The sequence below is a fragment of the Meles meles genome, chromosome 9 (assembly GCF_922984935.1).
Source record: "Meles meles chromosome 9, mMelMel3.1 paternal haplotype, whole genome shotgun sequence".
Classification (NCBI taxonomy): Eukaryota; Metazoa; Chordata; class Mammalia; order Carnivora; family Mustelidae; genus Meles; species Meles meles.
In genome coordinates, this window is record NC_060074.1 from 21,016,457 (window position 1) to 21,039,066 (window position 22,610).

At 41.3% G+C, this 22,610-nt stretch overlaps 1 protein-coding gene across 4 annotated transcripts in view; it reads left to right on the top strand.

Moving 5' to 3' along the window:
- UNC80 (unc-80 homolog, NALCN channel complex subunit) overlaps positions 1 to 22,610 on the top strand; it is a 227,977-nt gene that overhangs the window by 186,093 nt on the left and 19,274 nt on the right. For all 4 annotated transcript variants that reach the window (XM_046019112.1, XM_046019110.1, XM_046019111.1 and 1 more), the window contains 11 exons: positions 300 to 392; positions 1,765 to 1,800; positions 2,144 to 2,362; positions 10,475 to 10,675; positions 12,730 to 12,853; positions 13,848 to 13,973; positions 15,173 to 15,296; positions 16,019 to 16,228; positions 19,168 to 19,352; positions 19,908 to 20,073; positions 21,414 to 21,593. In XM_046019112.1, the coding sequence (XP_045875068.1) occupies positions 300 to 392; positions 1,765 to 1,800; positions 2,144 to 2,362; positions 10,475 to 10,675; positions 12,730 to 12,853; positions 13,848 to 13,973; positions 15,173 to 15,296; positions 16,019 to 16,228; positions 19,168 to 19,352; positions 19,908 to 20,073; positions 21,414 to 21,593 (1,664 nt within the window). The remainder of the gene's footprint in view (positions 1 to 299; positions 393 to 1,764; positions 1,801 to 2,143; positions 2,363 to 10,474; positions 10,676 to 12,729; positions 12,854 to 13,847; positions 13,974 to 15,172; positions 15,297 to 16,018; positions 16,229 to 19,167; positions 19,353 to 19,907; positions 20,074 to 21,413; positions 21,594 to 22,610) is intronic.

Consider the following 22,610-nt stretch of genomic DNA (forward strand, 5'->3'; position numbering starts at 1 on the left):
TACCTCAGAACTAAGAAGCAGAAGAACTTAAATCATGGTATGCTAATAGACCCCCCGGAATTCATGTCCCCTTTAAAGTGCCTCTCAGAACAGAAACAGCAAGAGTGTGACAGAAAAGCCTAACTCAACAGTCTCTCTCTCTCTCTCTCTCTCTCTCTCTCTTTTTTTTTTTACAACAGTCTCTTTTTAAGACTCTGTGAGTAATTTAAAATTTATGTGAGTTTCCGTCACTTGAGGACTTTGTAAATGTCTCCACTTCTATTTTTCTTTTGTTGTGGCGTTTCCTGTCCCCGTCACAGGCCCATGACAGCCCCGCAGATGAGCAGGTGTGACCAAGGTCATAAGGGAACCACCACAGCCAATCACACCATGTCGTCTGGGGTGAACACTAGGTAAGTCACTGGCCTTATTCTCCTGTGGTCTCTCTATGTTATACAACCCGAATCTCAGCTGTTGGGAATGTAAGGAATCCTGAAAATAGTCAATATTGAGTGCAAAACCCTCCAAGGAAAAGAAAGGAAGATGAGAGTTTAAAGTTACAAGGCTTCTTTTAACACCATCAGAGAGAAATCCAAGCCACCTTTGTAAATCCGCACAGTGTCGGTTTATTTGCATGGACACGCAAGATGTTTTCTGCTGCCTGGGTGGTCTTTGATCTAGTCTAGTGCTGTTTCATTTGCCTCCAAGAAAAAGGCAATGAAACAATAATAATCAGGGGGTGGTTTCTCATTCCCATGGCAGTTACACGGGGTCAACTTTCTTTCATCTGGGCAGATTTTCCACAGGCATTTCATCCAAATTTTAACTTGGGTCCTCAAATGATGCTCTCATGGTCCTTGACTTAATCTCCTCCCCCCGTTTTGCTGTAACTCAGACTACTGGCTATACTAGTAATACTTACACAGCTTCATCCTGTCTGTGTTAACCACTAAATACCCTAACACACACACACACACACAAATATTTAATTAGCTTCTTCCTCCAAGGAAGGTTTAAGAGATGGCAAACCCCAAATCAGAGAAAAAGTTCTCTTTTCCCAGGATGGAGTTATTAATTAGTAGGGAAATCTTAAGGAGAAACTTTGCAATTTTCCATTGTCTCTGAAGCACAGTTTTAAGAATGTATCGTCCTTTATGTAAAGTTAATCCCCTACTCATCATTTATATTACAAATAAAGCAAATATCAGACCCAACTGTAAGTTAGCTGATGTGATGGTTAGCTCATGCCTCAATTTCTCAGATATCAAGAAAAAACAAATACATTGTAAGTGATATTCAGGGGCTAAATTCAACTATCAGATGAAAGGTACACAGGAAAAAAAAGTTTCTAAAGTCCTGTTATTAATCTGTCCTCAAGCGGTAAGTTTCCAGAACTGAAACGAAGTCTGCCATATTTCTTCCTCTGATCCCCAGAAACAGAGCACATGGTATTAAAACTGTAACTTGGATTCATGTCGCTTTCAAAGCTTTTCAAAAGTCCCCTCATTTGGCTGCATTCCATGACTTTGTATGTGTTTTTATAATACGTATTTCTACACATGTTATACCAGTGGGACGGCTTTCACAGCAGCTATAATGGCAGCATGTGTGGTGGCCAAATGAAAGACGAAGATTTTATGTTTTAGGATTAGTCCATGTGCGTTGGTGAGCTTAGCAGTATGTGTAGCTTCAAGGGCTTCTCACAAGAAACAGTCCCCAGGAAGCCCCGCCACAGGACCCCTGTGCTTGCCTCATCGTTATGCAGATTGTTCTTCTGATTCCCAGGTACCAGGAACAAGGCGCCAAACTGCACTTTATCAGGTACAGAGAGACAAGCCCTGATTTCGTACGAATTCTGACGTCTTGCAATGATTGTCTTCTGAGCTGGGTTATGGTTCCATAAGATTTCATTTAATTAATGCATGTCATATTGTTTCTGGGTAAATCCTCAGGAAGTGGCTCTTGTAAAGCCATGGCTATTTGCGATGGCAGTCTCTTCTAGGGTGTCACATTTCCTTTAACCTGTAGACAAGGTTCTCCTCATGAATGCACACGACACGTAACATAAAGAATCATACATTTTCTGTCAGTGTGATGTTCTTTTCTCACAGTCACCACACATGCGCTTTTTCAGACCCCCAGTTAAATTTTTGTAATTCCCCAGGGAAAATCTTCACTTACTGGAGGAAGGGCAAGGCCTTCCCAGAGAGGAACTGGATGAACGCATTGCTCGGGAGGAGTTCCGAAGGCCTCGGGAGTCCCTGCTGAATATCTGTACCGAATTTTACAAACACTGTGGGCCCAGGCTGAAGATCTTGCAAAACCTGGCTGGGGAGCCACGGGTTACTGCCCTGGAGTTGCTGGATGTGAAGTCACACATGAGGTATCGTCCCTGCTTTTCCTGCTTCTGGATGTGGACGGAGTTGGGATATGTGTTTTGGGGTGTGGGTGTCAGGGGGAGAGAGGTCTCTCAGGATAAGAACTTGGGTAATCAGAGTGGTGTGTGTTGGGGGGGGGGGGGCTTGGATGGATATCATATAAGGCCATCCAGGAAAATGTCTATTAAGTCTGTCAAAAAGGAGCTCAGGATAGACAGGGGGAGAGTACTCTCAAAGACAGAGAAGCTTAGTTCATATATTTGCTCCTCAATAAAAGAGAGTAAAAGGGAAATTTTGTCACCTAAATTCTTAGAAAAGTAGCCTTCATCCAAGTACTATTTACTGCCTAGATTCTAAATTTTCACAAGAACTGTGTTTCCTCTCTGTCAGCTTACAAGAAAAAAAAATTCACTACTGTTTTCTGCCCAAAGGCTTGCTCTGTTCCTGTACTACCTGGGGACTCAGTAATGAGCCCTGCAGGGAAGGGAGCTAGTTTTAACTCTGAGCCACACTTTCCTCTGACCCCTTTTACACACGTGTGCATAATAACCTTCCAATGTTTCAAACAAAAAATGTCCTGCTGGAAATCTGGACGAGGCCAGTCATCGTTTAAAAAGTTTTACTGTTGGTGCACCAGGGAGAGTCTCTCGACTTGCTAGTCTGTGCACTCGTATTTCCTTCTTCCTATCGTGTTGTCTTATCTCACTTGTGGTAAATCGTGAAGTCTGTATTCTCAGATTCTTAAAAGAAACATTCTAGATGTTCTATGCAAATTTGTAACAATTCGTAAAAGGTCATAAAAACTCCTTGAAAGGAAAATTCCATAGGTAGCAAAATATTCACTCAGAAAGTTTAGTAAACTTATAAAGCTGAAGGGAGAGTGAGGTTCTAGCCATTCAGGATTAACAGTGCTATTTGGTAAAATGTGCTGATTCCCTGATTGCCATCAACTTTTTTCTTAAAATTATCCCTTGAAAATTTTAGAAAGTACTAAGTAAGGAAAATGAGAGTCCATAAATGTAGAGAGAAGACGGACTCTTTTTCCTCCCAGCTAATTTCACATTCTGAGTTGTTGGCACACACCCAGGATCCAGAGCTCTGTGTGTGTTCGTGCTCCCAACATACAGAAATGGGGAAGAGCTTATTTCACATGGAGAATTTCAGCACCTACACTGGCAAAGGGTAGGAAGGTTTGGAGTAGGAAGGTTGCCATAGCAACCCAGTGTTCCATTCAGTCAGTCCATCTCTCTGCCTTTCCCACTGATGACAGCTAGGGGAACCAAACAATCCTGTGAACACAGCAACATCACTTTCCTACAGTCAGAGTGTGAGAACTGCCCGTTGTCATTTTGAGGGAGCGAAGGGACCAGATTCCTAAAAAATGGATGAGAGTGAGAGGAGGTCAGGATCAATCGTAAGAAACTGCCCTGTAATTTGACCATTTGTAACTATACTTCTTAAGGCATTTGGAGGAAGGGGAGTGTTAGTTAGAGAGGTCTGGAGCGCTCTCTAGAGGCCAGACCCTGTTAAAGGTTAAATGAGCTGTAGTTCAAATGACTTCCATCAGCCTGGCACTGAGTTAATCGAGTTCAACAGATACTCATGCTAATGAATATGATTCAAATTCTATGCTAGACACTGGGAATGTAAAATAAAGTCCTGGGTCTCCCCATGACCACAGCCTAGCACAAGCAGCACACATAAGAAAGTAACTACAATGCATTGTTGCAAGTACTCTAGATCCTGTGTATATCTATGTATTTATCATTTTATAAAATAGTTGAGGCAACTTAGAAACTTAAACAAAGGAATAGAACGTACAAATTAGAGAGTCAGAGTAAAGTGGAAAATTAGCAAGGAAATAATTATGTTTATGATGATATTAACACAGGAAATCTCTATGATTTGATCAGATTAGATGCCATTCATGAACATAAATTTGATTTTGAGCTTCCAAGTTGTCAAAGCAATGAGGAAGAAATGACCTAATTCAAAATCAGTGTCGATAAGATAAAAAACAACCAGTTGTTCGATAAAAACTTACTTTTCTAAAATACAAAGAATAAGAAATATCTCCTGGTTGGTGTTTGTTAAAAGGGAAGAGTGATGTAATGAACAACACCCTGTGTAGATAAAGTGTTAGATTCACATGGCTGGAAGCCTGTCAGTACTGAAAGTTGGCATAACATCATAATGCAATTCATCAAGACCAACCTATCTGAAGCCAAGATATTGTCTTTCAAAAGCACAATTATTTCATTGCCTATTGGAGGATAGGCAGAATTTTTATTGCCAGGAAACAGACTAAGTGACCTCTATTAATGCTGTTTCTCACAACAACCTTTTGATTAAAGAAAGAAAGAAAGAAAGAAAGAAAGAAAAGAGGACCTGCCATGATCTCTGGCCAGACAGAGATATTCTATGTTGCTAAGTAGGGATAGACTCATATACTTTGACCTTGCACCAACCAAAAGATATTAGATAGATCTTTTACTTATAAATTAAATATACATTTAGATATATGTAAAAGTCAGAACCGTGGGCACATATGTCGTGTTTAAAGTCATAAGAATGGATACTATCTCTCAAGGAAAGAAGATCTATAAAAACAGGAATGGCATAATGGAAGAGATAGAGGAGATATTTACATGAAGTCTTTGATTCAAGCCAGAGAACCAAGAGGCAGTGCAAGAGGCAATCTGTACTCCTGCATTAGCAAAATATATGGTTGACTTCAAGGATCTCTGATTAGATAGAGTCTTTGTGCTAAGGGAATTTAAGGCTTCATTTGCCCAAACCAGAGCTGCCAAAGCAGCAGTATATGTGTGTGTGTGTGTGTGTGTGTGTGTGTGTGTGTGTGTGTGTGTGTGTACAGATATATGGCAGGATAATGAGATCTGCAAGTCCAGCTTGCTTGCTCGCTCTCTCTCTTCTCCCTCCCACTCTCCCTTTGTCCCTCTCCATCTCTCCCCCTCTCTCCCTTTCCCCCCCTTCCTACCCTCCCTGTCTCCTTCTCTTCAATTCTCCCTCTCAATGGGAAAATCTCTTGTGTTCTCACTGGGAAATGACCATAGGAATATTTTTTTACCAAGAGATTATCCATGTGTTAGTATAGCAAAGACTGTATTAAAGGAAATGTTTGTGTTACACTCAATGCAAATTCATTTTTACCACCAGAGGGATTAGAGAAATTCAGGTAGTAATGCATAAAATGACTCAAATTCAGTTCTAAATACTGTTTTTCATGCTTAAAATAGATTGATCCTTTCTCAGACATTTCTCAATGTTATCTGTAAAATAATAAGGGAAAAAGAAATGTGTGCATGGAGATATGCTCTTATCTGTCATTCAAACAACCGAAAAATTAAAGAATTTTCTGCATGACACATTTGCGAGGAAGAGATAAACAGAAGAACACTCAGGCTTTTAAAATGATTTAAGACATGCACATTCACACACAGTTTCCAGGAGGACAACATGAATGTTTAGTCTGGAGACAAGACAATAACTAGTTCTTGATAATGAAGGGTTGCCATGGAGAAGTTGGGTTGAATTCATGCTTCCAGATTAAGCCTAGGTGGAAGAAACTGAGGGAATTGGGAACCTAATATGAGAAGAGCTTCTCAGAATGTAGACCTCCACAGATGGTGAGAATAGCCTTACACAGTGATGAATTCTCCATCCGTGGCACTAGACAGATGAAGTTATTGTAGAGTAGTCCATGTGTTAGAGAGACAGTGGCTTGACTGTGATTCCTCAACCAGAGTGCCTGTTGCACTCGCCTAGGGCTCTTAAACCATAAGTCCTTTCAAGCATTTGTCCTATCTCTTCTGAAGTAATCAAAGAGAAATTTCACCTTATTAAAACGCTATAGATAATACACGAGAAAAGGAATGACCCAATATTGCTAGTGTGCTACTTCTAATGAATTAATGGATGTGTGCAGTGGTCACTAGTAGCAACTGACACCAGGAAGAGTGACAAGTAGGAGTCATGTGCCTCCTGGTGAAAGGACACGTCACCTAAAAATACACTTGCTAGGAAATCAAAACCTAATCTAATCTAACCCCTAGTGTAACTACCAATTGGATTAAATACGGAAGCAATGGGATAGATTAAATGATAGCAAGGAGATTCGATCAGCAAAATCTGGAGTGTGGAAAATGTTACTTAACAAACAGCCCATTTCCTCAAGAAATAAATTATAAAAACATTGGGGGAAAAAAAAACAAGAAGGAAACCTATGTAGTAGAAGAGACTTAAGAGAAATATCAATCAATTGAAATTTTACGGAGCTTATTTTATTCTGATCCGTTTAAAGAAAAGTTTATTTAAGAATTATGAAGTAAGGTGGGAATTTTGAAAACTGACTGGATATCTTTCTTTTTATAGCAATTATTTTTAACTTGTTAGCTATCATAATTGTATTGTGGTTCATTTTTTTAAGTTCTTAACCTTAGAGACACATACTGAAGTGTATGTACTGATGAAATGATTTGATGCTTGGATTTACTTCAAAGTAGTTCAGGGTAGTGGGGAGGGGGTGATTGTGCGTAAAAATGAAACTGGAGTGGCTATGAGTTGAACATGGTTAAATATGGGTGATGGGTACATGAGGGGTGCATTATATACTTGCCTCTCTACCTTTGTATATACATGTTCAAGTTTTTCAAAGTTAAGGTAAAAAATATGCAGATTTCTGGACCCAATCCTTGAGCCATATTTATTAAATCTTTGGTGAGGCCTGAGAAATGATACCCTTTATTTCTACTTTAGGCTGAATTTTTTAAAGTAAGAGGATCCAGTCAGGGTTTCCACATATGGAACCCCACTGCCTCAGGGCTATTAAGATCTCTTTCAACTTTAAGATTGAGGATTATACCTTCTGGGCTTTTCCAAGCAAATTTGCTTTAAAAAACAAAACAAAACAAAACAGACAAACCAACAAACAAAAACAGAAAAGCTTGGGGCACCTGGCTGGCTGATCAGTGGAGCATGCAACTCTTGATTTCAGGGTTGTGAGTTCGAGCCCCGTGTTGGGTATAGAGATTACTGAAAAATAGTCTTTAAAAAAAAAAAGGAAAGAAAAAATAGAAAAGCTTATTTCTGATGTCCTGTTATCTGAAATATCCTCTTCTCTGTTAGTAACAGTTCTGAAAACCCTCAACATATGGATGCCTCCTGATGGCACCACATACAAGTGCTCTTCTAGGCAACATTAGGCCTCTCTACTCCCTTTTCCCATCAGAATCTCCCACCACTTCCGTAGGATATTTTGGATGCCTGGCTAGGCATATGCTGATTTGAGCCAAAGATTCAGATAATTGGTGAGAGTGGTTTACTTACCCTTCTTAATTTATTTTCAAAGGAATTTCCAGTACCTTAAAGAATATCGACATTTCGGCCACTGTGATAAGAGTCTTGGGTATATTTTTTAAGATATGAGTTGTTTTTCTTTTAAAAAGATTAAGCTCAAATCATACAGCAAGATATTACCATGAATGGGTATACATTGCCTCTTAATATAATCTTCTATACATTCTGCAACTACTCAATGTATTTGGTAGGGAAGAACCGTAAAATTTTTAAATGCTTTTTTTTTTAAGATTTTAAATAGTCTCTACACCAACCTTGGAGCTCAAACCCCCAATTCTGATATCAAGAGTCACATGCTCCTTTGACCAAGCCAGGCATGCACCCCTAAAATGCTTTTTTCTTAAAGAAACCCCACCACTTTTGGTGGGAACACAAAGTAGTGCAGCCATTGTGGAAAATAGTATGAAGTTTCCTCAAAAAATTGAAAATAGTATTACTCTGTGAGCCAGTAATTCCACCACTGGGTAGTCACCCAAAGAAAATGATAACGCTAATTTGAAAAGATAAATGCACCCCTCTTTTTATTTACAATAAAAAGATTTACAATAGCCAAGATATGGAAGAAACCCAAGTATTCATCCATAGATGAAAGGATAGAGATGATGTGGTATATATAATGGAATATTACTCAGCCATAATAAAGAATGAAATCTTGCCATTTTCCACAACATGGATGGATCTAAAGGGTGTCATGCTGAGCAAAATAAGTCAGAGAAAGAAAAATTCCATAAGCTTTCACTCATATGTGTAATGTAAGAAACAAAGTGAGCACTTTGGAGGACATGTGCTATGGTGAGAAAGAAAAAAAAAAAAAGAAACAAAGTGGGGTGCCTAGATGGCTCAGTCAGTGAAGCATCTACTCTTGATTCCAGCTCAGGTCATGATCTCAGGGTTTTGAGATCAAACCCCGAGTTGGCTCAGTACTGAGCATGAAGCCTACTTAAGATTCTTTCTCTCCCTTTCCCTCTGCCCTTCCATTTCCCCAGCCCTGCTCACTTGCTCTTTCTCTCTCTTTCTCTGTAAAAGAGAAGCAGAAGAAGAAGAAAAGAAAAGAAAGGAACAGGAACAAAGAGACAAACCACATAACAGACTCTTAGCTATAGAGAACAAGCAGATGGTTACCAGAGGGGAAGTGGGTGGGGGATGGGTGAAATAGGTGAAGGGAATCAAGAGTGCACTTATAATGAGCACTGCGTAATCTGTGGAATTGCCGAATCGCTCTGTTGTACACCTGAAACTAGCGTAACACTGTATGTTCACTCTATGGAATAAAAATTGAAGTTAAGTAAAATGAAAAATTCAGTTAAAAAATAAATAAAATGCTTTCTCCTTCCCATAAAATTAAATCCAGTTGGCTTTTTAAGACCATATATGCCATTATATTTGTATTATTTGGAAGTTGATCATCCATGTCTAGCTTTGACATTATTTTTAGTTAACCAACTATTGCATTTACCTGAAACCAGTCCTGTTAAGTCAGTTCACTCTCAGGGAGTCCTGTACTTAGAACATAGAGCATGGACCTGTGTCGGCTGACAGACTCTGGGCTACATTTGGAGGACGTGCTTTCCATTTTGCAGTCCCTTTGTGGAACTGAGCTAGAAAATTTGAGAGAGGGGCACCTGAGTGGCTCAGTGGGTTAAAGCCTCTGCCTTCGGCTCAGGTCATGATCTCAGGGTCCTGGGATCGAGCCCCGCATCAGGCTCTCTGCTCAGCAGGGAGCCTGCTTCCTCCTCTCTCTCTCTCTCTCTCTCTCTGGCTGCCTCTCTGCCTACTTGTGATCTCTGTCTGTCAAATAAATAAATAAAAATCTTAAAAAAAAAAAAAAGAAAATTTGAGAGAAAGAGACAACCCAAACCAAAGCCATTCAGACAATCCAATTAGGTCAATTACTTAAAAACAAACAAACAAAAACAGCAGAGTAGGAGGATCCATGTATAAGAAAAAAAGAACAGACTTCAAAGGAAAGGAAAGGAAATGAGTTTGAAGAACTCCTTAGGCTCCAATAAAAACCAATACTATCTTTTATAAAACACCTTTGACTGACTATGGGCAGTGAGGGAGCTAGGAAGGCATGAAGCTTACTCGGACACTTGATATTAGTGATTTTGTTACACATTATAGTTTGGGTTCTCTTTAGCATACATATATGTGTATATACGTACCTTTTTTTTTAAGATTTTATTTATTTATCTGACAGACAGAGATCACAAGTAGGCAGAGAGGCAGGCAGAGAGAGAGAGAGGAGGAAGCAGTCTCCCTGCCGAGCAGAGAGCCCAATGAGGGGTTGGATCCCAGGACCCTGAGATCATGACCTGAGCCGAAGGCAGAGGCTTTAACCCACTGAGCCACCCAGGCACTCCTATATACGTAGCTTTTCTGTATATGTATGTGGGTATGTATTTCTGTGTGCATATCCTCATATACATATGCATGTATACGTATTCTCTAGATATGTTTGACCTGGACTTAATCTCTCTGGGTTTTAGTTTCCTCTTCGGATACTACTATTCACACTTCCCCTCCGGAATAGTCTGTGGTTCTCTGTTAATATACATGTGCAGGTGTCCAGCATATATTGGTGCATGCAGGAAGAGCTGAGGGGTAGAAGGCAGAGGGAAGAATGTTTTCAGTTCAGGGAGCTGGTGTGCTGGAAGGAGGGTGATTAGCATGCTGCTGTGTGGGAAAGTTCTCATTGCGACATTCTAAGCTTATTCTTTAAACAACAACAAAAAATGTAGGTTGGCAGAAATTGCACACTCCCTTCTGAAGCTGGCGCCGTACGACACCCAGACGATGGAGAGCCGTGGGCTTCGGCGCTACATCATGGAGATGCTACCCATTACCGACTGGACAGCCGAGGCAGTGAGGCCAGCCCTTATCCTCATTTTAAAGAGATTGGATAGAATGTTCAACAAAATTCATAAGATGCCTACTTTGAGGTAAGGAGGCCTCTTGGTCAGCTGTTACTATTACAAACTTCAGAGTTAGGGCTTATCATCATTTATGATGCTGGCGCAATCTGGAGTTGAACAGATGACTTGAAAGTTTTCTGTTGGTGTATGTGTGTAGCTAACCAGGTATCTGAATGTATAAGTAGCAGGGTCTACATTCTGAAAAAATAATCTATTCTTCCAAATTATATGTGTTCATCTTGAAAAATCTGTTCATATCTTACCTATCATGTTCCTCATCTGACACACATAAGAAATTCAGTGTTCAAAAAATACTGGCTTTGACATCGTATTTTAGATACCAGTTTAGAGAAATGACGAATCTTAACAATAAGCAGCCACATAGTAGCTGAAAAAAAAATCCCAGGATTAATAACAAAGACCTATATTTCACCATTCCATCTAATTCAGGGTGGTACAAAATTAACATGATTACCCTTTGATCTCTGTTCAGTAACCTGAAATATCTACTGATAGCCTCCTGTCTATGCCAGGATGCCTCGGAATCAGACTACCTGGAGATCTGAGTCCAGTCTGGAGACCGTGAACAGACATTTCACTTGGCTAAATGTTAATAAACCTACTAACTCAGGAATTTCAAGCTTGGGTTAATGAGAACATTTTCTGTCCCTTTAAACTTAACCCAAAACCCATGCAAGTCTTGCCCTAGAATTTGTAGTGCTTAGCAGTCAATTTGCTGGAACTTTTCCAGATTTTAGTCTGTGTTCTTGTTCGTTTTTGCACCAGTCAGGAGTTGTTGGAAGCATAAAAAAGAAATTGAAAGACTTCATTCCAGTAATTGATATTTTGTTCCTATATTCTTTTATAATGTGATAACGAATACCTACACATTGGTTATTTTTTTCAGGGGCATGGAAGTGTCTGTCCTTACAGCACACCTACTTTTTTTAATGGTCCCAGTGGAACATTTGTGTTTATTGGCAAATAGCCAGTCTTGTAATTCTGACAAGGGTGTGTCAAAATAAATTCTTTTTCTTAAATAACTTAGTGCATAAAGATGTCAAACATCTCCATAGGTTGACTACTTGTCATAGAATCAAGCCCAGTTGTAAAGAACATCATGCTTCCTAACATAGAGGGGTCAGTTGTAAGAATTTGAGGTTGCCTTGGATTTAATTTCTTCCGGTGATCTCAGTTCAACAAGGGAAATATTGACTGAAACTGACCTTGTGGGTTACTTGATAATCAGGATACCGGTATTGCCTCATTTATGAACATTTCTATTTTGTCATTATAGATATTCTGTTTGGGTAGGAAATGTGAGCTTAGAAATTGCTTCCCTGATATTTTAAATAGTGTTGATATCAGTAAAACCCATCCTGTTTATTTGGGGGCCATGGGGATGGCTCTTTTTGGTACTGAGATAATTACAGACTAGACTGGCTTTTATTACAGAATATCCCATGTTCATCTAATTGGGTTTAGATTTATACCATTTATATGACCCTAGAAAGTAGCCCGCCCCCCAAAAATATCATTTCTTAGGAGGCCAAGAAGGAACACTTTTTAAATGAACTACTTTCTTCTAATGTCACGGTTTGGGCAGGAGTTAAACCATATAAATCTGATCAGTTGTATACTGGTATAAAATCTGATGAGATCAACTCTAGTGCGATCCGTAGATTTCAGAAATGCAGCCTGTGGTCAGATTAGTTCTGTTGGGAGTCATGGCCCCCCGGATGGGTTTCCTAAAATTGCAGTCCTCTGCCCTCTCTCAAAGCTAAAACCAGGGAACCTAAAATGCAACCCATTCATCATCTCTGTTTTTTCTTCAATAGATTTTGTCTCATTAGTCGAGTGGGGCAGGAGTGCCTCTGCTACGTTTTCAGTATCTTCTTCCCTTCTCAGTGTGCTCTGTGCTTTTGGAACAACATGGGTAAACTTCATCCCGTGTGAAGCACTTTGTCGTCTCAGACACCCGTCCTGTCTCAGATGGCGTCAGAATCACTGTCTCGTTCACTTGTTTCAGACTGACTCCAAAAGGGAGCTATGCCGCTAATGGCTCCTATATTGTATTCCAGGCGACAGGTTGAGTGGGAGCCTGCCAGCAATTTGATTGAAGGGGTTTGTTTGACACTTCAGAGGCAGCCAATCATATCCTTCCTGCCTCACCTTAGGTCACTGATCAATGTCTGTGTCAATCTGGTGAGTAGCCAAGTGGCAATCTTATGAAACTTTGCAAAATGTCACTCTGCTATTGATTTCTCTGACTTGAAGATTTACAGGTCAACCACTTTGTGCCCCTACCTACCCACGAAAACAGACGGCTCAGGCGACATTGAAAATGGTGAGGTACATTTCAAGGTGGTGCGTGGGGAGCCGAGGGGCCCATCCCTACACAGATGGGATTTTGGTGTGCTGCTTCCCACGCGCTACTTTGACAATTTGCCTCTTCCCGTTGCGCTGAGAGTTGAGGGCTGCCAGTTGGAGAGTGGGGTGGCGGAGACTGCACAATTGGCTAGAAGTTGAGGTGGTCTGGGGTGGGGGACTTTAAAATGCAAAGAGAACTTTTTTTTTTCTTTTTTAGTGCAAAATGACATTCTGAGTCGGCCAGTCTAGGATTTATGGGAAGAAAAAAAAAATAATTTTTTTTATCATTGATGTAATATCTAGAGTCTGGTCCCCGCAAGGTTTTGTACGATGTAGAAGTCATGTGAGAGCATTTCATTGAGTAGGATCTGCTGCTTAGCTGTAGACTCTCAGTCAACTATTAGCTGACTCCATAGCTGGAATGCCCAGTGCACATAGCGCTATACCATCGTCATTGCTGTCAGTTCTTGCTCCACTGACGGACTGTGAACTGCCTTCCTTTGAATCCACCAGTAAGTATGTCCAGTCTCCTGATTAGCATCGTTCTGGGTTCATCTCTCATTATACACGTAGTTAGCTATAAACCACATTCTACAAAACCTTGGCTGAATCCAATGTCACGTTCGATCGGACTCCAGACATTACACGCCTTCTGAAGAAGGCGGCAAGAGCAGACTGAAAGTAACATGTCCAACCTTCAAATTATTATTATTCTCAGTATTATTTTATTATCATCATTATGATTATTGACATGAGACTCCCTTCCTATGGTCGCTTGAAATGAAATTGCAGTAGTCAAGGCTGGTCATGTGCTCTGTTTGTATTTCAGGTGATGGGAGTGGTAGGACCTTCCAGTGTTGCTGATGGATTACCCCTTCTTCATCTCAGCCCTTATCTCTCACCACCTCTGCCCTTCAGCACAGCTGTTGTCCGGCTTGTAGCATTGCAGATACAGGTGTGACTGCCTTACCTGTTTGTCACGCTCATTGAGTTGCTGGTGAAGGCACCAGATCATGGTGTTCTCTTTGCTTTTTCTGCAAAGGCTGGGCAAAATCTGTGAAACGGAAGTGTAAACGGTTCCAAACTTTTACAGGTTTGGAGCTTCAGTCCTGAGCTTGGCCCTAAGTTGTGCTTCTGTAATTCTTCTCGAGATCTCAAAAATAGCAGAGTCGTGTAGTCCTGCCACTGAAGTCATTTTGGATGTAGGCAAAACCTTAGGAAAATAATGGCTCACAGATAATCAGCTCACAACGGTCATATTCAGAGTCTGGTTTTACATGATTTGCAGAAAGAATTGCAATACGAAATTCTTTCAGATGGTACTACTAGGCTTTGAATATCTTAATTTACTTTAATGGTTGTGGGTTGAATATTGTGGTTGTTGTTTTTTTTAATCTCCCAGTTATTCTATTTCTTAAAATTAAAGCAATCATTCCCAAGGCGAGAAGTGCGAACTGCCAGTTCCCTGCCTCTTTCTGTGTGTCACCTAACTTTAAAGAGTGGTAGATCATCAGAAAGTTCTGTGACTGATGGGCAATACACAACTGGTGTAAATAACGAACATCTGTTATCTGACTACTCAGCTTGATGGTCCATCTTCCAGAGGATGGGTGATGGTAGAAAAGAAATTAAGCAAGAGTTTGGGCTACCGTGCAGAAGGGAAACGATGATCCCCAAAGTGATCCAAGTTTACAACCTGTGTACAGAGCTCCTTTCTCTCTTTCTACATTACCTATTCCTTTCTGGTTTGAAAAGGGCCTTATGCAAAGGTCAGAGGGCTTTTAAATAACTCCCAAATGGAACAGATGGCAAGTTCTCATTTTCTTCTTTCTCTTTTATTGCTAAAATATGTTTGGTGGACACATGGAGCAAATGAAAGGGGATATGCAGTTGTTTTTGTACCAGGCCAAAAGTATTACAATTTTACATTTAATATTCAAGATGTTACTGTTTTTTAGGTATATAACTGTCAGTTATGGCAAGCACATGGTAAAGTATCAGTTTTGAGTGAATCTCATATGCTGTGCTATTGAACTCATAGTTTCCAGGAGCAGCCAACAGGGAGTCACCGTCTCCATCGTGCTGTGAAAAAAACAAACGTTCCGAATGGCTGTGGGGGTCAATTAATCTTTTTTTTCTATTATTGCTGCACAGGCTTTAAAAGAAGATTTTCCCTTAAGCCATGTGATCTCCCCATTCACCAATCAAGAGCGAAGGGAGGGGATGCTTTTAAATCTACTCATCCCATTTGTGCTCACAGTAGGATCTGGAAGCAAAGGTCTGATTAATTTAACTAAAGGAAATTTATCATTGTTGTGTTTTCTTAAGTGTCAGGCTGTTATTTCTTATTCTTTTTCCAAAGAAGGCCATCACTGAAGTCGATCCGAATGATTTAAACGGGGTTATCTTAGGAAAGAGAATTTTTCTTTCATTTCCATTTAGCAACCCTGAGTCAAGAGTTTCTCTGCTCCAGTTCCTAGAAGATAATGTCCTTCAGTACAGCAAAAATTGGGAGACCATTGTTTCCGTTAAGAAAATGGTATTAACTGAAATATAGTGCGGTGTGAACTGACAAGTAAATGGACTTTATAATTTCCTCCCATTCGGGTTAGTCTAAACCCTGCCGCTGCCGTTACATTTCAATCTATCTTCATTACCTTTCCTTCTTGGGGGATTTTTCTTTTAGGAAAAGCTTATCTCAAATGTAAAAACAATGCGTTATGAGTAGTTGAGCAGAAAAGAGAAAGGAGATTGAAATGGTAAGCAGAGATTTGGTTAGGACTATCCGGCCTTGGGTGCTGACTATGGAGAGAACACCCAGTATCAGGAATGCGGTGTCGGTCCAGAGGAGGAGCTGTACTTGGTGGGGAAACACCAAATTTCTAGAGTGTTCTAGTTTGGAACTGGAAAGAGAGCTAAACTGTTCTGGGTCCGATGTGCAAGGCCTTGCTCATGACTTGCTTTTCTTTACACTTCCGTCTTCCGAACGCTGCCCCGCAGACAGCCCATGGCTCGAGCAGCCTGAGGTGCAGCTGCTCCTGCAGACGGTCATTAACGTGCTCCTGCCACCGCGGATCATCAGCACATCCAGAAGCAAGAACTTCATGCTGGAGAGCTCCCCCGCCCACTGCTCCACCCCTGGGGACGCGGGCAAAGACTTGCGCAGGGAGGGGGGGCTGGCCGAGTCCACCAGCCAAGCTGCGTATTTGGGTGGGTATGCTCCCCACACCCACTCCGTATACGTGTGTTTGTGCATGTATATGTATGACGTAAGGACTTAATGGAGTGTGTTACACCTCGACTCAAAACAATTTTAAAAGACTTCAATCCAGAAAGTATTTAAAGAAGCCACTTGAGCAAGTAAGAAACATCACCCTTGCAAAGGAGTCTACACAGGCATGCCAGTAAACATATGCCAAAAAACAAAGTGCTTTCCTATCTGTGGTGCCTAAATTTCTTAGTTGTGCTTCTCACAGAATCTGGGCATGTAAGGAAGGCATCTGCAGTAAGAATTCCTCCTTCCTGGTTAAGTATGAGATCACTACTGAGATTATCATGGGTAGTGGTTATCAGATGTAGGCTCTGCTATTATACAGGGACATAGCTCATGGGACTCACTGGTCTGTCATCTATGTGAATGGAGCCCCTAAAGTGGGGCAGTCTACAACCTGGGCAGCAAGACATGGTGGTCTTGTGCTATATCCCTTTCCTATCTATTTTTATTCTCTTATGATAGAATCTCTAAATATCCATCTTGATATCACTATCACTAAATAAATTACTAAATAAATTACTAAATATTAGTGATATTTGGTGAGGCCAGTCAACTTGTTCTCCCCTCAGAGGTTTGCCAGTTTCCTTCCTGCTTCACTCCTACGTTTCCCTCACCCTGTCCCTACCTTCAACTTGATCCTGACCCATGGAACACTGGAGGGCTGCTTCTTGGCCCTGAATGAACTAACCCAGGGGAGAAGACCATTCCTGCCATAGCATGGAGAGTAAGGAGCACTGGCAGCAGAAAATCTCAAAAGCACCAAGTCGAAAAGATCGTGCCCAACATTTTTCAATATATCAAAGCCGATCTTGGTATGAGGAGTGTAGGATGAACCACACACACTCGTAAAAACAGGTCCTTGGAGTCTGGCATGTGTGAAGTGTTTGGACTGTATCATAAGGGGAAATATTTGGGACGCCTGGCTGGCTCAGTCAGTACAACATTGATCTCAGGGTTATGAGTTCAAGCCCCACATTGGGCCTAGAGATTACTTTAAAAAAAAGAAAGAAAGAAAGAAGAGTATTAGAAAATTATGTGATTGACAACAAAAATGAAAAGGAAAACAAAGAAATAAGAATGCATTTGCACAGGACCTGACAAGTGTGGGGCTTAGTTGCCAAAGCCATGAGAATGTGAGGTTCCAATAAAATCTAGATTGTGGGACCAAGGCCTGCATAAGGTTTGCCACTGCACATAAGATGATGGAAACAAAAGGCTTAACACATAAGGCAAGGCTGGGAGAAAACACTTGACGAGTGATTGTTTTCAGGTCATTATACTTTCTGCCTTTTTAATGAAGGTGGATTCTTTGGTTCCTTGGCCAGGCTCCCAGACCTCTATTTCAAGTTGACTTTTATTTATTTTGAACACTTACAGTGTACCAAGCAGTGTTTTCTATCCTTTGAATCCTTACAACAACTCTAAGAAATAAGTGTTCTTCTCCTTTTAGGACCGAAGAGGCAAAGGCCCAGAAAGGTTGAATAACTTACCTAAAATCACACAGTTAATAAACGGCAGAGCCCAATCCCAAATCCGTCTGGCATCAGAGTCTCTGCTCTTGAACCCTTTGCTATCCTGCTTGTGAGCTGGGCTGGTGAAGGTGGAAAGCAGAAAGGCAGAGACCCAAAGAGGGCTAACAGGCATCCAGCAGTAGAAATGTCCCCAAGCTCAGGGTAGGAAAGAGGAGGAGGTGGTTTTTTTTTGTTTTGTTTTTGGGGGGTTAGTTTTTTTTTCTTTTTTTTTTTCTTTTTTTCCCCCCTTTCATTTGTTTGTTTAGTCGGGGGGAAAGGAACTGGGATGAACGATGGCTGTGAAAAGTGAGATTTTGAGGAGGAGGAGAAGGGTAAGGGAGACTTACGACATCTGGCATGTTTTCCCCCTGGAAATGTCCTAAATACACCTATTTTGGTATATAAAGGTGTGTGTGACTTGAGGGTTGTAAGGAGTTGGGTTTCTGTGTCTTTTTGTTGCTGAGATGGGCCTTAAGACAGGATCAGGAAGGCCCGGTTTCCCTTGACTGCCCCGGAGCAGACATCATGCGGAGAGCCGAGGGGTCAGAGGATGCTCTCGCAAGAACGTTTGACATCCATACAATATTCTGGCTTGTCCTGACACAATGTTTGGGAATCTTCTTCCTAAAAATGAAAAAAAATAAATAAATGTAGATTGTGACAGGCTTCCAGACTCTGATCTTGCAAAGGAAATCCAGCAGGGTTTAGTCATCAGCGTGATGTGCGATGTGAGGGGGGAAAGGAGGGAGGGAGGGTTTTTTTATCTGGAAGGATCTACTCAAACACTTCCTGGTTACCTCTGGGGAGCGGTGGGGTGGAAAAGCGAGCTGGGAAGGGGAAGAACTTTTTCTTTTTCTAAATTTGTGCATTGCTGCATAGTCTGATTTTACTTTAAATAGCAAGAATATATTTCTTCCATGCTTAAAAGAAAAAAAAATCATTTAAATCCCCCATGTTTAGTGTAAGATATGAGTAGTATGCTGGTGTTACCATTAAGCCACTATGACAGAACTTTCAGAAAGTAAAATATTAACCCCACATTATGTTTATGACACATCTCCCTTTCCATTCTGTGAACTACATTGCTCTGTGTTTTCCAAAATAGTAGTACTTAAGTAGTACTTAATAGTACTTAATAGTAGTACTTAAGAAAGGGAGCTATATTTCCTGATCCGAATCCAAACAGATCAAAACATCCAGACTTTTGATGTCAGAACACTCAGGAGGCCATCGAGGTTCTTGGGAACACGGAGACAATTGAGAAATTCAGAAAATGTTCTGACGCATAAAGGGCTGTGGATGTGGGCTGGGTTCCTCCGCAGCACAAGCGTGCAGGCTTACGTTTCTCTTTTCCCGGTGTGAAGCGCTGAAGGTGATTCTCGTCTGCTTCGAGAGGCAGCTGGGAAGCCAGTGGTACTGGCTGAGCCTCCAGGTGAAGGAGATGGCTCTCCGCAAGGTGGGGGGCCTGGCCCTGTGGGACTTCCTGGACTTCATCGTGCGGACCCGAATCCCCATCTTCGTGCTCCTGCGGCCATTCATCCAGTGCAAGGTGTGTGTGCTTCTCCAGGAGGTGTCGAGCCCCGGGACGTGCACGGTGTTCGTGGGACGCAGGAGAGCGAGTTAGGAGGACCTTTTAATACTGTGTTTGTAAGAAAACAGCTCAAAAATGGATCCCAGAGGCTCAAATGTCAAGTTACAGTACCTTCGCACTGAGAGGGTCTTAATAGTCTGTAAAACTCTGCCCTCTCTGGACTCACCGCTGCCCCCTAGGGAAAAAGAAAAAAAAAAGGCCCAAGGGTGGGATCTGGGGGATGTTCTCCTTTCTTCAGTGACATGACAGAGACCTGAATTTAAATAAACCTAGAAAAGGTAGAACAGTTAAAACATACCCCCCCCCCCCCCATCTACTGTGTTATTCTCATGCCTGAATTTCCTGGGGCACTGATTCAAGATTGTATTAAGAGCTTCCTATAGAATGCACCGTCCTGAAAACTTCATTTGCATTACCTTATTTCAGTTCAGCCAGCTATGAAATAGGTACAATAATTAGCCCATTTTACAGATGGGCAAATTGAGGACCTGAGACTCCATACCTTCCTTTCAGCTTCTGGCCCAACCAGCAGAAAATCATGAAGAGCTCTCCGCCCGGCAACACATCGCTGACCAGCTGGAGCGACGCTTCATCCCACGCCCACTGTGCAAGAGCTCCCTCATCGCCGAGTTCAACAGTGAACTCAAAATCCTAAAAGAGGCAGTTCATAGTGGCTCAGGTGAGTAATCGGGGGATATCTTGCATTGGTTTGCCTCATGGAACTCACACCTACAAAGAATGCCCATCCTGCCCATCCAGGTCACCACTGATTCTGGAACCATGGATGAGGTAGTCATGTAAGTTCGCTGGCAGATTGGACCATGTGATCGATGCCAACAAGGTGATGGGTATCATGGGATTTTAATTTTGCTCTTTTCTAAACTTTTTTTCCCCCAATCTTCATTTCAGCAGCGAAGCTCTTCTTTGACTATTTAACTAGGAAAAAAGTATTGAAATGCCTGCCTTCACTTCCTTTTTGGAGAGGAGGAGAGGAATTTGCATTCTTTAAACCTCTGTTATTTGGCAGATGGTTTCATAGATGTTATTTCACTTAATCCACACAGATGCCTGCAAGGTACATAACTGAGAGTCCACTTAAGGAATGAGGACACTGAGACTCAGTAGAGAATAAAGTATCTGCACACGGAACTAGAATGATTGCTTACAAACCCTCGAACTTTTACAGATTGGGGGAGGAATGGTTGAATTAGAGTTGGCAGGTTAGGAGGTCCTTTCCTCACATTATTTAAAAGAGTTTCTTTTGAGGGTGCATAGTTTACTTCTTATAGGTATTAACAGGAAATTACTAGGAGGGAAAACAAATCATTATCTGCCATTAGAGGGCAGTCATTACCCATAAGTAGACTATCATCCTTGTGGCTTTTTTTTTTTCTTCCTAAAATGTACTATTGCTTCCGATGTATTTTGACAAGTACAATCTTAGTGAAATCTGCAGAGTGTCTTTCAAATATTCTGCTTTATAATAAAATAACGTGACACATTCAAGGGGATATTTTGTAAGTTATAATTTCCAGGAAAGGAGAATGCGAACAGTTTTGATTATGTATTCTGATTTTGGTTGAGAAGTTCCTATCAGACAATGCATTTATTACTCCTACATGCTTGTGTCAGGAAAGGCATATTTCTCAGTAAAATCTGCCAAGGTGGAAGCTTCAATTCATGTCAAAATTATTTTGCATTCTTCTAGCCTTCACATTTGAAATCAAAAGCAATGAGAGAGGAAGCAATGTCAAAGCATTTTACATTATTAGGGGTGCTATTTTCCTGCAAGGAAACCCTTCAGTTACGACTAAATCAATAGCCAATTCTTCTTTTTCCTTTTTAGATCTCACTTCCACTTGCTACTTTATCTTAAAGACTGCTTATCTGGGACACACTATTTAACTGGCCTTTCCTAAAAAACACAGTTATCCTTGATACAAGGGGGGAGTTTGAAGCAAGCATTTGTTTTCTTTTGAGACACTCACCATGCTTCTCCTTTGGTCTCTCAACCCCCAGCCTACCAAGGGAAGACGTCCATCAGTACTGTGGGCACGTCCACCTCCGCTTACCGCCTGAGCCTGGCCACCATGTCCCGCTCCAACACGGGCACTGGAACTGTCTGGGAGCAGGACAGTGAACCCTCCCAGCAGGCTTCGCAAGACACCCTGAGTAGGACTGATGAGGAAGATGAGGAAAGTAGGTCACTCCACAGGAGGGGGTAAATGTGGGGGTGGCATGTGGGCCCCTGGTTGGCCATGCAAATGAGGTCTCGGGAAGGAGTCCGGCCATTCTGACTTTTTTTCAGTGCTGGTCCCTGGTCATTTTTACAAAAAGGATTTAAAGTGGAATTATGGGATGCCTGGGTGGTGGTGTCGGTTAAGTGTCCCACTCTTGGTTTCGGCTCAGGTCATGATCTCAGAGTCGTGGCATAAACCCCGTATTGGGCTCTGTGCTCAGTGGGGGATCCGCAGGAGTTTCTCTCTCCCTCTCCCTCTGCCCTCCCCACTTGTGCTCTCGCTCTCTAAGACAAATAAATCTATAAAATAAAATAAATAAAATAAAATAAAATGGAATTGTGACTGATTCCATGATTCCTACTGCCCACTCTTCTATAAATTTCTCAATAGCCTTGGTCATTTGGAAGGAATTCAGACAAAAGTAAATCTTTAGGGACCCCTACACCTTGAGCTTATAAATTCAACCTTTTCTATGTACTCTCATTTAAATTGTACTTAAGGTACTAAGAGAAGTGTTCATTCTCCTTTCTCCTGGCCATCTTGCTGAGAGGATTAACTAGCACTCACATGTCCCCATAGGGCAAGGAAAACTAAGCAATGCATTTACTCAGGACTCAGAAAAGACCAGTTGGCTATACTTTCTAGAACGTAAACCAATAGGCTTTCTTGAGGGACTACAACCCAAAAGGAAAATAAACCCCAAATTTGAGTCAAGAGTGTTCCCAATGATGGAGGTGGTCCAGGAGCTTCTAACACATGTAAGATTTGGTGTCCTGAAATGAGACCAGTCAAGAATGTGTTTTATATGTATGCTTAATAGGAGTAGGTTTTAAAAGTAAAGAGTGAAAGTTCTAATTAAATACCATGGTCATTTAATTATTTTTATTGCCTTGATTATTTTCTAGTTGTGACTAGAAATCTTTGTCTTTATCTTTATCTTTCTAAATCTTTATCTTTAAAGATACTCTGAGGGGTG